The following is a 21,312-nucleotide window of genomic DNA, read 5'->3' on the forward strand; positions in this document are numbered from 1 at the left end:
AAAAAAATGGGACCACCCTGGAAGTAAACCCTACAAAACAAAAAAAGAATTTTTAAAATCGGTCCATAATTGACGGAATTATCGCTGGACATACATAAAAAAAAAAAAAAAAAAACATACATACAGCCGAACGTAGAACCTCCTCCTTTTTGGAAGTCGGTTAAAAATTCATGAACGTCGTGATGTAGCCTGACTGCCTGACGTCAGGATGACGTCGCACGTGAGTCGTATCCCACCTGTGCTGCATTTATTATTTAAAACACCCCAACCAGTCAAAGACGTCTGTATGTAACTACCATTCGTATCAATGAAGCATCATATACCTACCTACCTACTTACTATTTTCCCCATTAAATACCTTTAAAAAAATTAGGCTATGAAGAGCAACTGTTAAGTTAATTGTCGGCTCTTAGCAGACAATTAATTTAACAGTTGCTTTTGAACCGGTGGTAGAGTCACAAAAAATAAGTAATTGTAAACGAAACCTGATAGTATATGATACCTAGATAGTAGATGATATTCTGATAGAAGCGAATTATCCCAACATGCATTGTTATTATATACCTACCTAACCAAAAAGATTGAGTTTTTCCGACACGCCCGCCAATTATCGTTATATTTGCAGAAAACCTTGACAAATTAGGTACCTACAATTTACAAACGTAAATATTCCTCATGAATCTCTCCATCTATTGGCTAACACCGCATGAAAATCTATTCAATAGTTTTCCAAATAATCGAAAAGAATGACAGACAAACATTAATAGGTATCTACCTTTGCCTTTCCTTTCATAATAAAACAAAAACGTCTAAAACTCATGTCAGCATTCAAATAAACAACCGCATCTCAATCCATACATTCGCCTACAAGCCATTACCTCAGACAGACACGTTACGGTTTTATAACACCCCACTTTTTTTAAGTCAGAAGTTAAAAAACTACCCTGTAAACGTTACAGGGTAGTTTTTACTCTACCTACTCTTTAGTAGGTTGTAAACTTGTACTCATCACTTACAATTACCTAATACAGAGTTGTCGAGAGTAGCTTTATAAATTCAAAATTAAACCGACTACCACCACCTACACCCTAGGAACGGATACATAGCTCATCTAGGCTATTCTGTAACGATATTTTATAACTCGCAACTCTCTGTTTTACACGATACCTACTATAGAATGAGAAAGATAGCGGTGAATTCGAAACTCGCACTTGCGAGTTCTAAAAAACTTTGTTAAAGAATAGCCGTGCAGGTAGTCGACAGTAAAAAGGTGTATTCTTACTTTACCTTTAAGTTTATTTCAAGTAGGTTAAGGTAGGTATAGTTGAAGGTATCAGAAATAACATTTTCATTTCAGTTCTAAATATGGAACTCGATGTGTACCTACTGGCAATTTTATTATTATTGGGTAAGGTCAAGTTTGCTACGTCATACTTCAAAATAACTTGTATCGACTTCGATACAGACTACTTATCGATTAGTATCGATATGATATAGGTATAGTATATGCTAGTTAGGTAGGTCCAGTTTCAAAAAAGAGGTGAACCACCGAATCCAGCTCGGCTGGGCAGCATTCGGGAAACTCCGCGATATCTTTACGTCTAAAATTCCTCAGTGCCTGAAGACGAAAGTCTTCGAACAGTGTTGCCAGTGATGACCTACGGATCCGAGACTTGGTTGCTAACTATATGGGCCTTATTAGAATGCTCTAAGTCACTCAGCGGGCGATGGAGCGAGTTATGCTTGGAGACTGGAGTTTCTCTGCGTGATCGAATCAGAAATGAGGAGATCCGCAGACGAACCAACTTACTCAGTCACTGACATCGGTACTCGTAGTTCAGCGAGTCGCGAAGCTGAAGTGGCAATGGGCAGGCCCCTTAGTGCTGATGGACGACCCCGCACTGGAAAGCGCAGTGTTGGTCGACCCCCCACTAGGTGGACCGAGGACAAAGAGGTTGCAGGGAGCCGGAGGATGCTGGCGGCTCGAGACCGTTGTTTGGAAGTACCCACCTAGTACTTACGTATGGAATATGTGAATTGTGTAACTATCACGTGTCTCAAACAATGAAGGAAAAACATATTGAGGAAACCTGCATACCAGAGAATTTTCATTCTCTGCGTGTGTAAAGTCTGCCAATCTGCATTGGGCCAGTGTGGTGGCTTGGAAAACTATTGGAAAAACTTTAAGTTTGAGCTGCGAGTAGGGTCACCCGCAGGTTATTCCGGAGACGTAATAAATATTGCATCTGACTGTACATTGGTACAATATGAGAGAGGAACGTCAATCTACATCATACCTCATACCGTTTTGCAGCAGGTATAAAGTAAAACAATAAAAAAAATTAACAATTTATAAAAGTTTATTTCGCCTTAACAATTTAAAAAAGGAAGATTTTTTTAAATAAACCTATTCCGTCTCATCTAATCTTCTTTTTTTTGCGTAGTATTCAATCCTTTCTTTAAGGCTAGCTGTAAACAAATAACACATTTTGTAAGTAGGTACAATAATATACAGGGTAACTGAAAACGTATAGCGATCCATTTAAGGGGTGATAATAGGGATCATTACCTATCAAATTGCAATTTAAGAGGCAAAATTGTACAGATTTCGAAAAAAAGAGGCATTTCTTTTTTTTTTTATTATAATTTAAGAAATACCCACATTTCTTAACTTGAAATATTTTTTGAAACCGGTACATCTTTCCCCGATCTACCCGACAACAATTTTATAGCTAATGATCCCTCCTATCACCCCATAAAGTAAACCTTAAGCAAAAAATTCAAGAACTATAATTTTATTTATATGTATTGATACTCACGACATGTTTCCCTTTCAAACAGCGGTATATAAGTTCTAGGTTTGACTCCTTGTATCAAACAGTTGGTATGCGCCATCACTCGGTCCTTGGTCATACTGGTGTCAACGTAATCCGTAGGTATCTTTTCTACCACGCTGTCTAGAATGCCTTCTAGATTGGTCACACAGTCTTTTATCATGGTAGACCTGTCAAAGGTTGGTTTATATGAATTTTTCAACTCCCATTTCGTTATTTACTCAATATAAAACCTCATACCATATTACAAAGCTTTTCGATTTTACAGGTCGTTTGATAATGTTCATTACCACTCGGGTAAACCGTGCTACAATGTTTTTTTAATTTAAATAGTTCCACATTATTGGCTACAAAAATTCAGGCTTCCTTATAAGAGGCAAATTAAGGAGGCCACGCCCAACGCCAATTATATATCATTTACCAAGCTTTGCTAATTCTTTTATATCATGGTCATAAAAAGTTTTGTATGCCACTGTACGTACTTAGCCATTGAAGCACTCATGCTGTCTATTGTGCAAATCAGCTTCGCCACATTGCATAAAAATCACTCGTGCAACAATGGGCCTTATTACATGACAATGGCATAAATAACTACTTTTGCAGACAGTGGCTAAGTTCCATTAAGCGACCACAATGATGAATCTCTATCACTCCTTCAGGATTTCGTATATCTACATCTTATTCGCTCACAGTATTATTATTTCATGTCATCTTTATGTAATACTTGCTCTTAGATCTACCCACGATATTAGACCCTCGTGATTTCCAATGTAGTTCCCATTCACGTATACGGGAATTTAATAACATTATATGGAGATAAAATATAGGTAGCTAATTTTACTAGCTGATAATGTAGCTTTTCATTGGTGAAAGTATTTTAAAACGTTTCAGTGGTTTAAAAGGCATTCATAACATAACAAACCAAAAATCAAATCTTACCTCTTAATAATATTAGTATGGATGAAACACTTACTTGACATTATGTATAGTCCAATCGTTCTGCAACTGTGCTATAACATTCTTTAATTCCTCTTTATCATAATACCAGTCGTCTATGTCGTAGCTGCAGTGGAACAAGTTTAGAGGAATGTGAAGTGCCATGGTGTATTGCGGCTTTCTGAAAAAAATATTATTCATAATCACCTACTTCAAGGAGGTTATGTATTCACCCGTATGTATGTAATATTCCAGATTGCACAGTTTTTTGTATTTATATTAGTCTATATCATCCGCAAAACTGCGTGGAGGCGCTCAGTTTTATAATTTTCTCCTATTATATTTCATGTTGAAAAAATTGTGTATGCCACTGCACGTAAATACCCATTGTAACACTCTTGTTAGTAAGATGTAATGTATATTTGTCTCATTTGTGTTATAGGCATTACTTTTTAATAATAATAATAATAATAATTTATTTGCCATATTGTGGGTTACAAATAGATCTTACAATAATAGTATGATTGCCAACACAATTTACCGAGTAAATCAGCGTGCAAATTTTTACCAATATTTTACAATAGTACTTATGTTATACACATTAATTAAAAATTATTCACAAGAAACAATATTTAAGTAGATCCAAAAATTAGATATAAAGCATGAAAATAGCGACTGAGGAAAATATAAAATAAATGTCAATAAGTCAATGTACTTGAAGGTGGCATTAGTAAATACTTCCGTTAATAAATAAAAAAGTTATCTTTATTTTTCTATATTTTTATAATGTGTTCCTCCGTAGCGTTTACGTAAAACAAAGTGGTGACGTAAAACAGTCATGTGGCATATATAAAGTGCTTTATGGCATCCTCGTTTGTATTTTGTTTTTCTTACCTTGGATATTTGTCTACATCCAGCAACTCTTTGACAACACTAGGCGGTTCCTGCCCTTGGCCAACCAGGACTAATACGGCCATTATACACCTGATCTGGTGCCAAAGAAATGAAGAACCTTCTATCACCAATTGATACATCGAAGTAGCTGAAAATATTTTTTTATAGCGACAAATCAACCATGCATAGCATCTGTCAATCATTTTCAAATAAAATTCTCGTAAAGAAAATTAAAGAAATGTTGCCGAATGGGCGGCGCAAAGAAAAATATTGCTCCCTATAAATTTTAGTAAATTATTTTAGAAAATCGAGCTCGAGCTCAAAATAGTTTGAGTGAAAGAGTTGATAATTGAGATAGATTTTGAGTAGGTCGCTAGATTTAGTTTCAGGATACTCTATCGACTTACGACTCAGATTGCAACATAATGTCTACATCTAAGTGTTCATTTACATGAGCGGCAGCTGCTACCCATGAGTGCAGTCGACGGCTCTCGGCGGCAGCCAACAGCAGTCGACTGCAGTATAGAGATACATTTCAAAACAATTGACTAACTAGTTACTAACATAACTCGATGAGTCGAAAAGCTGAAGTGGCAATGAGCAGGACACATAGCTTGAAGAGCCGATGGACGTTGGGGTCCCAAAGTACGGAAATGGCGCAGTGATGGTCGACCCCTCACTAGATGAACTGAAGACATCAAGCGGGTTGCAAAGAGCCGCTGGATGCTGGCGGCTTGACACCGTGTTTGGAAGTCCATGCAAAAGGCCTATATCCATCGAATGATGAATGTAATGTAGATGATGATGATGATGACGATGATAATGATGATTAATTAGAAAGAATAGTCAGTACTTACCACAGTCACGATCATTTTCATCAACAGGGACAATATCTGCTGTGAATATCTCCCTCCGAAATTCCGTGACGTTATTACCGACGTCCATCTTACAAAGATGGCGGAAGTCGTGCGAGCCAATCAGATAGCCGCACGCGGTGCGCATTGCGCACACGTCGAGGGACGATTTTGGGAAATAGTATTTATATTTTCTCTTATTGCAATTGAATCTGAAAATTTAAAAAAAATATGGTGAATATTAAAAGGCGGTAATAAGCCAAATAGGCTCTTAAAGTTTATTCTATTTTGTAGCACAACCTTCAAATCGATCAATAGAAAGGACATAGTTACAAGGTTATTTATCGCTTTTTAGAGTAATGCATCTTTGTAATCGGTAAATTATTTTTTGTTAAAAAGTTTTTAGTGTGTCCTAGCATAGTTACCATAAATGGCACAGTATGGGCAATTTCGTTATTGTCAGTTATTTTGATTTTGACACAAAACTATCGAACCGATTTTCATAAAAATCAAATGGGACCAATCTAGAAGTATACTCTTTCAAACAAAATAATTTTACGTAGAATTGAGAACCTTCTCCTTTTGAAGTCAGTTAAAAAACAAGTGTGTAAAATATTTAAAAAATTCTTTTACTTTCGGAAAGCCATGTTATTTCTGAGTGTCACAGGCTTTATTTTATCCCCGTATTTGCCCGGGAACGGAAATGGGTCTCCTAGTTTATTAATAAAATTACCTTGCACTGAACTCCGGTTTATCCTCAGGTATCGGCATCCACGCTACAGCTCGGATATCCTTCGGCAACAATCTGTTCAAGATCTTGCAATACGGCAATTCTGATGACAGGGAATCCGGCAGAGTCTGTTCAAATGATTCGTGGTTGCTGCGTAACGTTATTGATATCACCTGAAATTGATGAAAAAATCTCAGACCAACTACTTTGTATAGGACCTGCCTCGCTAGAGGTCAGCCCTCTGTTAAAAGTAAGATCATGATCAAACATATTCATACAAACTGCGTCAAACGAATCAATGTTTCATTGTATTAAAATTACATGTGTATGTATAACGATTTAAAATTTATATTTGTGAGAACACAGGATATATTTATTGGTGTTATTTATTATTCTGGGTCTTATTTATATTATTCTGGTAGCTAACTGGGTTACCAGGATATAAAATTTTTTTGAGCGTCAAAAGAGATACCACGCAATTTGTAATACATCGTGGTTGTTAAGTTGTATAACTATTAATTAAGCAACAGTAAAAATAGCTGGTAAGTAACAACTTTAAATAACCTCATTACTAATACAAGTTGGGAGGAGAGGAGTTCACCCAGTTAGCTACCAGAATTAAGAATTTTCGAAGTTGAGCGTCTCATCAAGATGAAGCTTACGGAAAATTAACTTGATAGTAATCAGTTGTAATAATGTTCCCCGGATCCTGGGTTCTTAATTTTTATTAAATTCTTAATATTGTTTATATTAAATTTGATGAGTCAAGTACCCTATTTTACCTGTCCAAACGCACTAACTCCCTTATCAGTCCTCCCGCATCTATTATATTGGGACTTTTCCCTGCTCTCTATCAAACATGACTTTTTTAAAGCGTGAAACAGATGGTGTTCTACAGTCTGTGTTGTGTCTTCCTGCACAACAAAGCCTTGGTAGTCCCATCCGAAGTATAGGATGTGTAGAAGTACCCGACGGTAGTGACATCTGGGGACAACACAGAAATAAGTAGTTTGTACATTACTCTCTAAGTCATGATATGACTGCTGTCTTTGATTCAGAGAGTGTATATTCAAATCTGGTCCAGGGCATGCACCTCCAACTTTTCAGTTGTGCATTTTAAGAAAATAAATATCACGCTTTAAAAAAAAGGAATGTCTTAAATGGTGAAGGTAAAACATAGCAAGGATACTTGCATATTTGAAAATTTTCTCAATTCTCTATGTGAAGCCTGCTGATCTATATTGGGCCAGCGCAGTGGACTATTAGCCTAACCCCCTCTGATACTTAGTTCAACCACATATGTTTTCTGTGGTTCAACAGTGAGACGAATATGGGTTTTTAGTGATGATGGCCCACCGGATATGACACAGCCCCAAACCAAGATAGCAAGGAATCACAGTCCACACAAGGGCACATAGGTCAAGATGCCTCAACCCAGCCCCAAAAGGGGCTGAAAGACAATCATCCACCCACCCAGGCAAAAAGCTCCCCTGAAACTTTGCAAGCAAATCACCTAGGTCCTAGGCCTATGGTGAAACCAGCCCTAATTTACTCACTTGGCAAAGTCAAATTTTCTATTTTCTCTTGTAACACTGTCACTGTTTCTCCCATTTTCCAAGTTTTTGCTTAATTTATTTTTTAACTGATGATTGTGTGCTTCTAATTGCAGAATCCTTTCTACTAAATCCTGTGAAGTAAATAAATTGACTATAAATACTTTTTAAATTTTACTACTATGTCTTTTGATTGGCGCTCACAACACAGATCCTTCTAGTGTAAGTGCCCAAGCAATAGGAAAAGGTTGTGTTTGTGAGTTTGTGAGGTTCTATTGAACCAATTTTGAAATTTTTTTTACCAATAGAAAGGTAATTGTTAGTGTCATAGCCAATATTTTATCCCCATATTCCTGTGGGAAAGGGAATTAATTAAATTATATTCTGAGGAATTATTTATTGTAATCTTGAACTGTTCTAGATAAATAATTATTAATTTTTATGTATATACTATAGGGCCAGACCTCTCTTTATATAGGAGAGAGAAAAATTTATTGAATAGTTACATTTTTGTCCAAAATTAATAGATCTTCCTTTGTCAGACCTTTTGTTCTCTTTTTTTTGGGCGGCAACATCTCTATTCTGTCAGCCATTTTACTCAACAATAGTAAAACTAGCTAGAACCCTTAAGCTCTTCAGAAACTGTAAAAAAAATATGAAACCACATTATAAAGTAAAAACTACATTTTGAAACCCTATGTGCAATTTTTTACAAGTTTCAAGTCACCTCAAATAAAATAATTATTGTTTTAAGCATATACCTACTTTAACTATTTTTTTTCTTTACTATTTTACTACTCTCTATTGATTTATTGTTTCTATAATGTAGCTATGCACAGAAAATCACAATGCATTCCCATTTCCCATTACCTGGGTAATAATAAATAATAATTGTATAAAGTATTGGAATATAATGGGGAAATGCTTCCCACAATTTAAATCACATATACAAGGTATATAATATAATTCTACTTCTGACAAAAAAGCTAAAGAAATATAATTACTGGATCACACCAAATTTGCTAATGGAAACACAACTGACACTGTTAAAGTGCGAGAATTTTGATGAAATATTCGAAACGAGGAAACATAGATCATGCACTTTTTTTATATAATTTATATTTTGATACTTACTCGAAAATTTTAAAAATATAATTCTAAAATAATAATATCTTGGAGTTTACTCCACGGGCTATGGTATTAAGGTTTCGCGCATCTTTTTTAACAATTTTCAGTATATTTTCTTTTCAGCCGTACCTACCTGCTGCAGTTCTTCTGGGCCGGGTTGTGGTTATGGCTATGGGATAATGTTAGATTGTAGGGTATAAAAAATTAATAATAACTTTGAATGAATATTAATAGGTATTAATATTATCAATTGATGTTAATTGAATAAATAGTTGAACATAATATTGGCAAAACAAAACAAAACATGACGACGAGACGACACGAGACGACGTCCGTCAAGACAATGACATTGACAGCTGACAATGACAATGACAAACATCAAACTGACAATAGAAAACATAGTGACATTGACAAACTCAAGACTACAGAGCAAGCCATAGATTCAAAAATTGAATTAAAGACCACAGAACACTTTTTTTTACATTAAAAAAAATCATACTTTATAGCTGAAGATTTTGTTTGTTTGGTTGAACAAGCTAATCTCGAGAGCTACTGGTTTGAAGTGTGTTTTTAAAAATAACAGAATATTACGTGTAATAAGTCTCTTTTAAGGTTATCAAATTCTTTACATCTTTCTAAAATGATACATCATGCGAAGGTCTTTTTAAGAACATGTTATTAATACTTAACCAAATAAATACAATAATCGTCACAAGTATTTATTTTTGAACAAAATAATTATTGCCCTTGACACCATTTTGTTTCAATGAATATCTGAAAAGATATCACTGTTTTGAAATAGCTTTGGAACAAATTAATGATCAAATAGGTACCACAGGGTCGTAACACGTCCATTTACGATGGCAGTACGCTGGCCTGCCGTGTGAATTTAACTTCCACGCGGATGAAGTCGCGGGCGTCGACTAATATTAACATCATGGGCTCCCCTACCATGAATACTTTCTCATATTTACTTCTATTGAACCCTACTTAAGTTAGTATGATTTTAATTAATTACTTAGGTAGGTACATAGAATTATAAGTACTTGTACCGAATCGCAAACCTATGGGTAGGTACATTACCGGTGAGTGTTTGATTTAATACAGACATCACGTCCCGTTACTTGGGAGCCATGTTCTTGTTATATCACATCTCGTTTCTCAATGTCTCTGTGCTCCCGATATTTTGATGTTAATGTGGTTATGTTAGGTCCTTGTAGGTCCCGTGGTTAGCATATGTGGTTTCGGATCACAAGGTCCTGGGTTCAAATCCTGGGTCTGGCTATTTATGAGATACTGAGTTTTTCTTCCTTTTAAGAAAGGGGAATGCCCATACCCGACCCAGCCCTACCCTTACCGCCCGGCAACTTAATTATATTTCATCATCATCATCATTATCAACCCATATTCGACTCAGTGCTGAGCTCGAGTCTCCTCTGAGAATGAGAGGGGTTAGGCCAATAGTCCACCACGTTGGCCTAATGCGGGTTGGCAGATTTCACACACGCAAAGAATTAAGAAAATTCTCTGGCATGCAGGTTTCCTCACGATGTTTTTCCTTCACCGTTTGAGACACGTAATATTTTTTTTTTAAATGCACACAACTGAAAAGCTGGAAGTGTATGCCCCGGACCGGATCGGAGGCAGAGATCATATCCACTGAGCTATCACGGCTCTAATTATATTTTAAACATCTAATCTTGATAATTCTACGAATAATTAAATCATTACTTTTTTAAAAAAAGTTTTCTACAACGTTTTACGACATTTTTAATTTGCCCACAACGGGGACAAGCTAAACTCGGTGACTATACAGCCTGAGCCTGAGTATTACGATATTTTTTGAAGACTTATTATTGGTTACTTATGATTGGTTTGTTTGTTCGTTTTGTTGTTTGTTAAGCTTGTTGGTAACATACAAATACAAAAAAAAATACAGCTTCAATTAATGTTACTACGCTGCTTTGGTACATCGACTTTGGTGATAAAAAAAAATATTTTTCTTCAAAAAACATACTTTTATTAACCCAGGGCCGGTCCGTCCAAACGACGAACGGAGCAGTCGCTCCAGGTGACAAATCCTAAAGGACGCCTACATGGTAAAGAAAAATAAAAGTTTCTTTTTTTCAATTGTCCCACTGGTCACTCCAGAAGTCCAAATGAACAGAAGACAGAAGAGACGCCATATTTGGATTTCGCTCCATTCTAAAATTTACTTCGGGCCGGTGCTGCACCCGCCAAACCGTTTTGGAGCGACGTGGTTCGTATCATAAGCCCCTCTATAAGGGGGGAGGCCTGGTCCTGTAGTGGATAGTTAAAATAGGCTGATAATAATGAAGCAAATAAAATAACTACTTTGATTAAATCGTTCGTTATCAACCCATATTCGGCTCACTGCTGAGCTCGAGTCTCCTCTCAGAATGGGAGGAGTTAGGCCAATAGTCCACCACGCTGGTCCAATGCGTATTGGCAGACTTCACGCACGCAGAGAACTAAGAAAATTCTCTGGTATGCAGGTTTCCTCACGATGTTTTCCTTCACCGTTTGAGACACGTAATATTTAATTACTTAAAATGCACACAACTGAAAAGTTGGAGGTGCATGCCCCGGACCGGATTGGAACCCACCACCTCCGGAATCGGAGGCAGGGGTCATATCCACTGGGCTATCACGTATCTTGATTAAATACTACTAGGTATTCTAAGCAATGAGGATCCCGTATTACCAGATAAATTTCTTTATCTAACAGAACCTCGCAGTTTCACCCGCGTACTTTCTTCTAAGTCAGTTGTAATTCCAAAATTATTGGCTGGTGGGAGGCTTCAGCCGTGGCTAGTTACCACCCTACCGACAAGGACGTACCGCCAAGCGATTTAGCGTTCCGGTACAGTATCGTCTAGAAACCAAAAGGAGTGTGGATTTCTCCTACTCCTAACAAGTTAACCCGCTTCCATCTTAGATTGCATCATCACTTACCATCAGGTGAGATTGTAGTGAAGGGCTAACTTGTAGAGAATAATAAAAAAAATCCAGCCCGAATTTGGGAAGTAAGTGGTATTATGCAACCGTGCCTCGAATAGTACGTTAAGCCGTCGGTCCTGGTCATTATCAATAACTTGTGGTAAGTTAGTGGTCGTTAATGAGGTTAAAATTATCACCCGCACCAATCCACAATGGAGGAGCGTGGTGGGTCTAAGCTCCATTTCCTTTAAAGAGGCTTGGCCTGTTAAAGGCTGATATTGATTATGACTCAAATTAAAACTTAATCAGGTTTAATTAAGTAGGTAGTCTTTGACGTCAATAATAAGAATTTCTAATTTTTTGATAGATAAAACTTGTATACATAAATAATCCAGCGGTTGACAATAGCGTTAAATGAATAAAAAGCAAAACGAACGCGACAAATCGACCTCTAAACAGGAGCGTATTTTGTATCCGTAATTGTCCCTGTAATGATTATGGCATTGTAGGTGCATTGTACTTCGCTGCTAAACCGGCCGCAGTAAGCGGACGCAATATTTTACTATCGCACTGCACATTACGTACGCAGTGTTAGAAGGCTGCTACGGGCGTGTAGCGGTCTTTACCGCGCGCGAAGCCTACTTTCCAACTAAGCTAATCTCTTTCTATAAATAATTTTATATTTTATTTTACAATTAAAGCGGCCTTTTTAGTTAGATCTTCAAATTTAAAAAAAATGAACAGCCTTTTTATTGTCTGTACTCTCAAGTATAAACCGGCTAATTTACAAAGTTCGTACTCATCATGTGTCGTTCAAGGATTTTTTGGGTCATCTAAAAAATAGAGTAGCAATTGTTATAGAATGACTTTGACAGTTTGCTATTTTTTATTTATTTACGTTTTGTGATTTGTTTTGATTTGAGTTTTCACGATCTTCTTTTTAAAGGTTGTGAATACAACCCCAAGAAAATAAGGGTTACTATGGTTTATTTCATTTGTGACACAAGTTATTAGTGATATCCAACAGTGAAATAATTGCAACTACTTTTAAACATAGTTAATTAAACAAATCGTATGCAAGATTCAGGTCTGCATATCCTTTTATATTTAATTAGTGAAGTTTCCTTCCTTAGAAAACTACATGCGTAGGTACAATAACAAAAGAAAACATATAATTAAATGTACCTATGAAGACAGCAATATTTAAATATTAACTGGAATGGAGTAAAAAAGTTTGTTAGTTTTACCGCCATCAAAAAGTTCATTTTGGAATACATTAATTTTAGACATATTTTTTGTTAAGTTTATTTCATCTATATGTGTGATTGTCTAGAAAAGTACTACTGCCAAGCATCGTTGCTGTATTTTTATTTTGGTCTGAATAATACAGACACTGACACAAGTCTTTACAGGGTCTTAATGGTACAGACACATACACAAGTCTTTACACAGTCTGAATGGTACAGACACAGACATAAGTCTTTACATAGTCCGAATGGTACAGACAGAGACAAGACTATAAACAGTCTGATTGGTACAGACACAGACATAGACACAGATGTCTGGCCATCCCTCTCTGTAAAGGAGATATGGAGCTTTAACCAATCAGACTGCTCCAATATGGGTTTGGACAGCTTAGGGTTAGATTTTTTTTTAACAACCACTATCAGATGATAATGAAGACTGGGACTTGACAATGAAGCTTACGGTGGAAGCGGCTTGCCGAAAAAGTTCCACTCTTGACTTTATCAACATCAGTATCTTTAAATATAGTTGTTACATTCCATATTGTCACCTTGTGAATCAGGACTATTAAAGCCACTCATCACATATAGTATTAGCTTTGTATATACCTACTAAGGTATACAAACAAGCATTTGACAGTAGTCAATTGACAGGCAACACATTAGTGTGTTAAACTGAGTGAACATTCTTTATTTGAAACAAGCCTTTAGTTAATACACAAACACACTTGGTCTGTCATCTTACAGCCAGACCTTTCCTAGTGGTGAGATGATGATGGCATGTTAAATGTTATTTTGGGAATATATTGACCATACTTACCTTACCAACTTTGGCTAGGCTAGGAGAACAACACGAGTGTCGCTGGCTGGGTTGCGGTAGTTTACGAAATGTTCCCGTTCCCGAGTCGGAACACCGTGGGGTTTTAGTCGGTTGAAGTCCGACATAACCTTCTTGCCTCCCCGTGGCGAGAAGGTATCCATGAGGATTTCCCCACATAAAAAAAAAAAAAGGAGAACAACACGAGCTGAGAAGGGAAGTGTTAATCAATTGTCAAGGAATTCCTGAACTCTACATTACATTGGTCACAAGACTTTGCTCAGAGTCTTTCTGTTTTGCCACATAATGGACCCGGCACCGATTCTGTGAATCCATGGATTGCAAAGATATTTGTTTCAGGGACTTGTTATGTCCAAGGATTATTATACCTACTACACTATTTTCAATCTAAATCAACAATACACAAATGGAAACCATATGGACACTTTATTTGTAGATTCAACTATTCAATCTATTTAAAAAATTAACTAATTTAAAAAATGTATTTACTTGTAAATATGACCAATATTTAAAAAGGCCCAGAAATCAGTTGGAAAGACTGGCTGTAAATAGCTGTGTTACAATTTTGCATTTTTACAGATAGATAAACATAAATCAAGAAAGAAATTTCTAAAGAAAGATAGCAAACAATATTCAATATAATGTAAACAAGGAATATAAACATAATAAACTTAATATAAAATATTTGAAGTGCAGTGACTTGTAATGTAGATTTGAACGTCATGGTATACTATGGCCAGTATTAGATATTAATTAGTTAGGTATATCAATAAAATGAAGTGTAACTTCTACAACAAACTCAGAAATCAAGGATTTTTTCTATGTGTAAGTAACATATTTCATACTTTTTAATTTACTTGTGATATTCCTTGCAAAAGATTAGTAAGTCTATGGTAACCTGTTGGTCAACCCTCCATTAGGTGGACCAAGGACATGGAGGGAGGGAGCCGCTGGAAGCTGGCAGCTCGAAACTGTTTTGTTTGGAAGTCTATGCATGAGGGCTATGTCCAGCAGTGGACGACCATTGGTGGCTCTTAATGATGATGATGCAAAACACTAACTCTTGCTAATTTAGACGGCCTCCGTGGCGCAGTGGTATGCGTGGTGGATTTACAAAAACGGAGGTCCTGGGTTCGATCCCCGGCTGGGCAGAGTGATATTTTCTTAATTTGTCCAGGTCTGGCTGGTGGGAGGCTTCGGCCGTGGCTAGTTACCACTCTATCGGCAAAGACGTACCGCCAAGCGATTTAGCGTTCCGGTACGATGCCGTGTAGAAACCGAAAGGGGTGTGGATTTTCATCCTCCTCCTACAAGTTAGCCCGCTTCCATCTTAGACTGCATCATCACTTACCATCAGGTGAGATTGTAGTCAAGGGGTAACTTGTAAAGAATAAAAAAAAAAAAAAAAAATTGGAGAGTAGAAGAAGAAGAAGAAATAATTCCGCAATTTCTTTTTATCTTCATGAGGATCTGGCGTCCTTATGTTATGAGAAGAGATATAGAGCATAGAATCACAGCGTGTAAATTTTTGATTATTTCTTGGCTACTGTCAGATGTTATTGATTATGACCAAAGTCTGACAGCTTAACATACTTTCGGATCGGAGGCAAAGGGGTGTAACACCACAAACCTCCCAAAAAAATTATTACCTAAAATTTCTTATTAGAACCCAAAGTTCAGTATTTTATAGCCTGACTCATGACTCAAACTTTGACCCTCTTGTTCTAAAGCCACGTGGCTAATCATTAGACATATGAGGCCGTATCCAATAGTCACTGAATATTAAGATTCGGCCTAATTAGCCACTTGAAATTCGCTCATCGATAGATACCTACGTACCGGCCGGGAATCGAACCCAGGACCTCCGTCTTGTAAGTCCACCGCGCATACCACTGCTCCGCGGAGGCCCTCAAAACATCCATTTAATAAATGCGAAAGTACGTCTGTCTGTTACGGCTAATCCGTTGAGCCGATTTGGATAAAATTTTGTATAGAGATAAATTATTCAGGCTACTTTTTTATCCCGGAAAATACATGATTCCCGCGGGATTTGTAAAAAAGAGGATTTCACGCGAACGGAGTCGTGAGGTCGAAAATCTATAAAAATCTTAACATTTCTTTTGACTATGGTGACTCGACAATATTGTAATTAAAGTATTTTTGTTGCAGTTAAGACAAGCAGCCAATGTTTACAATATTTGGACTAAAGACACTTAATGGTTTACATGGTGAGTTTTCTTTACTTAAACTTATAGTAGGTACCTATTACTTGAGCCATACTACTTAGATGTGCACTGTTTACCAACAATCTCTAGTCATTTCATGGTGGGAGGCTTCGGCCGTGGCTAGTTACCACTGTACCGGCAAAGACGTACCGCCAAGCGACTTAGCGTCCCGGTAAGAAACCGTGATAGTGAAAAGTGTAGAAACCGAAATAAGTTTGTATTTTCATCCCTAACAAGTTCAATCCTATAATTCAATCTTAGATTGCATCATCACTTACCATCAGGTGAGATTGTAGTCAAAGGCTAACTTGTAAAATAATAAATAATATGTAATAATATTTTATTTAGTTTTTTTTTCGCGTTTTTGCTTGTAAACTAGTGTTCCCCCAGTTCCCCATATATATAAATAATATATTTTACATAATAAGTAAATATCATACATATCATAAATATCATATATATACATATCTTGTCAAAAGAAATAGACAAATGTCGACCAATAGCGATGGAGTACTATCTCTTTCTTCCCAACGCAATTAAAGAGATAGCGAGGTTTTCGGTTGCGCCGCTATTTGTTCATTTCTCTTCTACGCCGTTTGGTCGCAAGTTGGGCCAGTGGTCACCAGTCCCGTGGTGAGAAGGTATCCATGAGGATTTCCCCACGTAAAAGAAAAAAAAAAAGGTTAATAGACACAGTCATCAGGCGGCGAGTAGGAACACCGTGGGGTTTTAGTCGGTTGAAGACCAACATAACCTTCTTGCCTCCCTATGGCGAGAAGGTTTCCATGAGGATTTCCCCACGTTAAAAATAAAAAAGGTTGACAGACACAGTTCGTCACTATGTAGATATTGCATTGTAAGTATGCCCTGCGAAGTTACCCTATTCATACTCTATATACCAACCATTTAGAGCCTCAATAGCTCAACGGTAAGAGGGTTCGGACTCATCACCGAGGGGTGGTGGTTCGATCCCCGCCCCGTTGGTCTATTGTCGTACGCACTTCTAACAGTCTTTCCCGATTAGTTGGAGGGGAATGGGAATATTGGTCATATTTAAAAGATGCAAAAATATTCTTAAAATTAATTAACATTAGGTGGATTATCTTCTTGGTCCATTAATTATTAGTATGTATGTCTGTTCGGGCTAAACTCTGGAATTATTTAATTGATTTTATCGACTAGAACATATGAGGTTATTGAGCAACATTAAGGCTACTTTTTATCGCTGATTTCATCCGGGATCCGGATAATAACCGGGGCCGGGAGTTTCCTGTGGGATTTGTCAAAAGCTCAATTCAGAGGAAGTTGTAGAATATTATTGTTAAAAAATATTTCATATATCCATACTCTCCTAGTGGTGTTTTCCAGACTCTAGACTGCCTATCTACTGATATCAATGTACATGTTAGAATCTAACATACATTGTTAGAATAACGTTAGAGTGGTAAATCTTGATTCTCATAGTGATAGATATTATAGTGCACAAGTGTGACACGGAGCAGTGCACAGAGCATAAATTGAAAAATAAATCCAATAACTCTTTCGCCTTGATCCGGGAATCGAACCCTGGACCTCATCACCCGTGGCCCAATAAATTAACCACTAAAACAACGAGGCAGTTAAGTAAGAATAAATAGATAATAAATCACAGATAATAAAATCCGATCGCCATATTTTTAATAGGACAGTGAAGTGAAAGCAAATGCTAGGTTCCCACGGCACGGTTCGGCGTCCCTTTCACACCTTCACAACATCTTGTGTCGCCGACAAGGACGGGCGATGTCCAATTTGCTCCATTTTGTACGCCCTTTCTCTTTATCCCTCATCCTTGTGAAGCATTACGCGCACTACTGTTTTAAGTGAAGAAATTCAATATTTATTTATTTTTAATTAAACTTATTTAATTACATAATAAACATTATTTTTCAAATTCTCGAGTTCTAAACCATATTCTGCTATACATATTCAATGTCTTCGATAAAATTAGCGTAGTTCTTTGAACAAGGTAGAACGATAAGACTTGAAAATCTGCAATTTTTTTTCACCTACGCAATATTCTCTGATTTTTTTTATAAGGATATATAAAAACCATGATCGCCCTACGTCTGCCTTCGATACGGAGGGCGTAGATTCGAATCCGTTCCGGGGATGAACCTTCAACTTTTCAGTTATGTGCATTTTTAATAATCAACACGTGATATTTAATTTATTATGTATAAAACAAACGGTAAAGAAAAAAACATCGTGAGGATATTTGAGATTTTTTTTTAATTCTCTACGTGTGTGTAGTACCTATGCCAATCCTCATTGGTCCTGCGTGTTGGAGTATAAGCCTAACCCCTCTCATTTTGATAAGAGACTCGTGTTCTACAGTGAGCCGAATATAGGTTGTTATTAGATATCTGGTAACCAATCACGTCCTAACGTCTGAAACGGATTTGTATGGCGCAGAAATGGCTACACATCCCAATATCCCCAAAGAAAACGCGAATAAACAGCGACTTATATACTAGTAGCGTTATTTAAAAAAATAGTTTGACTACAGTGTGCGTATACCATTCAACTATCGTTCCCACGAAGTTTAGCAATCTATGCCCAAAACTATCATCAAGAGTTTACTATCTATTTACTTAATTGAATTAATAGTGCGTTTGCTAGCCGTTAATAGTAGCTTTAGCTTCGATACTAGATCCTTCCCGTGACCGAAATGCCTAACAATACTTAATACAAATATTTATTGTTTTTATTTAAATCCAATGTAACAATAAAATACGGATAACTTCATAGCTCCTTATTAATTATTCCTCCAAATATTTCTAAATAAAAAAAAATGCAATGTTTCGTTTTGCCTTGCGTTAAACTTGGCACCGCCTTGAAATCTATCAGTACCTTAGACAATACTATCGCTTACCTACGATCTTATTTATCGCTTTTTAGTGTAGATTTTTTAAATTTTATTACTATTTTAAGCGTCTTACTTACATAGTAACAATGAAAAAAAACCGGTTAGGTATTCTCCGCGAAAAATCGACGAATTCAACAAAAACCCAAGAAAACCCTTCAAAATTTATGTGTAATTTACAATTGAACATTGTAATCTACTTCTGAAGATGCTTCGGTTTCGGAGTGAAATATGCGTAGTGCCTTACCACAAGCTCTTAAATCCGTAGCTATTCCATAATGTTTTAACGTTTCGTATCCTGAGTTCCATCGATATACGAAACAATCCTGCGATAAGCTTATATCGCAGGGTTGTTTCGTGTAGCAATTTTGGTTTTTTTTTATCCTCCCTTGACTACAATCTCACCTGATGGTAAGTGATGATGCAATCTAAGATGGCAGCGGGCTAACTTGTTAGGAGGAGGATGAAAATCCACAGCCCTTTCGGTTTCTACACGACATCGTACCGGAACGCTAAATCGCTTGGCGGTACGTCTCTGTGTCGGTAGGGTGGTAACTAGCCACGGCCGAAGCCTCCCACCAGCCAGTCCTGGACCACTAGAGAAGAAATAAGAAAACCTCAATCGGGCCAGCCGGGGATCGAACCCAGGACCTCCGTCAAGTAAATCCATCGCGCATACCACTGCGCCACGGAGGCCGTCAAAACGTCGGTTAGACGTTATCGACCATTTAATTCACTAAATTTTTACCACTTAGTGAGGTAATATTACTTATGCCCTGAAATAAAATAGACAGATCATGATGGTTTTGCGAAAGGTTGTGGTAAACCCCCACGTAGGTATTGTAGTGGAATGTAATTGGCATTGTTCCTTGCATGCGTCGATATTTCGTGGAGAGTAACAAATCTTATTTTTTTTTATTCTTTACAAGTTAGCCTTTGTCTACTATACTTACCACAAGCTCTTAAATCCGTAGCTATTCCATAATGTTTTAACGTTTCGTACCCTGAGTTCCATCGATATACGAAACAATCCTGCGATAAGCTTATATCGCAGGGTTGTTTCGTATAGTAATTTTGGTTTTTTTTTATCCTCCCTTGACTACAATCTCACCTGATGGTCAGTGATGATGCAGTCTAAGATGGAAGCGGGCTAACTTGTTAGGAGGAGGACGAAAATCCACACCCCTTTCGGTTTCTTCACGGCATCGTACCTACCGGAACGCTAAATCGCTTGGCGGTACGTCTTTGCCGGTAGAAAATCTCAATCTGCCCAGCCGGGGATCGAACCCAGGATCTCCCTCTTGTAAATCCACCGCGCATACTACTGCGCCACGGAGGCCGTCAAAATTTATTCATTGATCATATTGAACTTCTCCAAAATAATGTAGCTTGTATTCAATACCCTCGTTTGTTCTAGGATGGAAGGGAGGGCGCGGGACGCCGCGAAGGCGCCGTGCTGCCCAATACCATGGAGGTAAGACATTTTGACTACACTATTGTTGTCCCAGATTCTAAGATTCTGATTCAGTAGAGGTCTGGCCCAGACCTCCCTCCTTATACGAGAGGGGATTTGGAGTTAGACCCTATGCGGGCTAGCGGACTTTAAGGGGTGGTAATGTTTTTAATTTTTAACGAACATTATCGATGTCAATGACATCGCTTAACGTTCAACCAGACACGGGGAGAAAAAAAAAAACTTCCCAACTCCGAGCTGAGAATTTAACTGAAAATGTCTCAGTATCTCATAATTGTTTTTTAAGCCGGATTATTTTCTCATCATTCATCATCATTAACAAACCATATTAGACTCACTGCTGAGCTCGAGTCTCCTCTCAGAATGAGAGGGTATAGGCCAATAGTCCACCACGTTGGCCCGATGCGGATTGGCAGACTTTACACGCGCAGAGAATTAAGAAAATTCTCTGGTATGCAGGTTACCTCACGATGTTTTCCTTCACCGTTTGAAACACGTGATATTTAATTTCTTAAAATGCACACAACTGAAAAGTTGGAAGTGCATGTCCCGGACCGGATTCGAACCCACACCCTCCGAAATCGGAGGCAGAGGGTATATCCACAGGGCTATCACGGCTCAAGCTCACGAAACTGTTCTGTCCAACCAGGCCCCAACAGCCAAATATGGCGAAAGAGTGCCCAGGCCGACCCACCGCACCTATCGCGGTATCTAGTAATAGACAAATCAATAGATCAAT

At 37.4% G+C, this 21,312-nt stretch overlaps 2 protein-coding genes across 7 annotated transcripts in view; one reads left to right on the top strand and one right to left on the bottom strand.

Annotated features, from left to right (window-relative positions):
- Positions 1-2,340: 2,340 nt before the first annotated feature.
- On the bottom strand, positions 2,341-9,261 carry LOC112058611 (tRNA pseudouridine(38/39) synthase). 2 transcript variants are annotated; one of them, XM_052883125.1, is made up of 10 exons: positions 9,063-9,261; positions 8,308-8,443; positions 7,805-7,935; positions 7,031-7,232; positions 6,252-6,421; positions 5,522-5,730; positions 4,665-4,812; positions 3,808-3,951; positions 2,820-3,004; positions 2,341-2,469 (listed from the first exon to the last, which is right to left on the bottom strand). In XM_052883125.1, exons 2-10 carry the CDS (start codon positions 8,392-8,394, stop codon positions 2,408-2,410), a joined length of 1,338 nt encoding a protein of 445 aa, XP_052739085.1. In that variant the 5' UTR covers positions 8,395-8,443; positions 9,063-9,261; the 3' UTR covers positions 2,341-2,407. The 2 variants fall into 2 exon arrangements, with proteins under 2 accessions (XP_052739085.1, XP_052739086.1); XM_052883126.1 differs by having other exon boundaries at positions 9,059-9,261.
- Positions 9,262-12,463: 3,202 nt separating this feature from the next.
- The window catches only part of LOC112058613 (Krueppel-like factor 3), a 52,290-nt gene continuing 43,441 nt past the window's right edge, over positions 12,464-21,312 (top strand). Inside the window, exons 1-4 of one of the 5 annotated variants that reach the window (XM_024099516.2) lie at positions 12,464-12,977; positions 14,552-14,797; positions 16,142-16,200; positions 20,517-20,573. In XM_024099516.2, coding sequence (XP_023955284.2) covers positions 16,189-16,200; positions 20,517-20,573 — 69 coding nt within the window. In that variant the 5' untranslated portion in view covers positions 12,464-12,977; positions 14,552-14,797; positions 16,142-16,188. The remainder of the gene's footprint in view (positions 12,978-14,551; positions 14,798-16,141; positions 16,201-20,516; positions 20,574-21,312) is intronic. The other 4 variants (XM_052883007.1, XM_024099517.2, XM_052883008.1 and 1 more) reach the window with 4 other exon arrangements.

This window comes from Bicyclus anynana, chromosome 8, assembly GCF_947172395.1.
Source record: "Bicyclus anynana chromosome 8, ilBicAnyn1.1, whole genome shotgun sequence".
Lineage (NCBI taxonomy): Eukaryota > Metazoa > Arthropoda > Insecta > Lepidoptera > Nymphalidae > Bicyclus > Bicyclus anynana.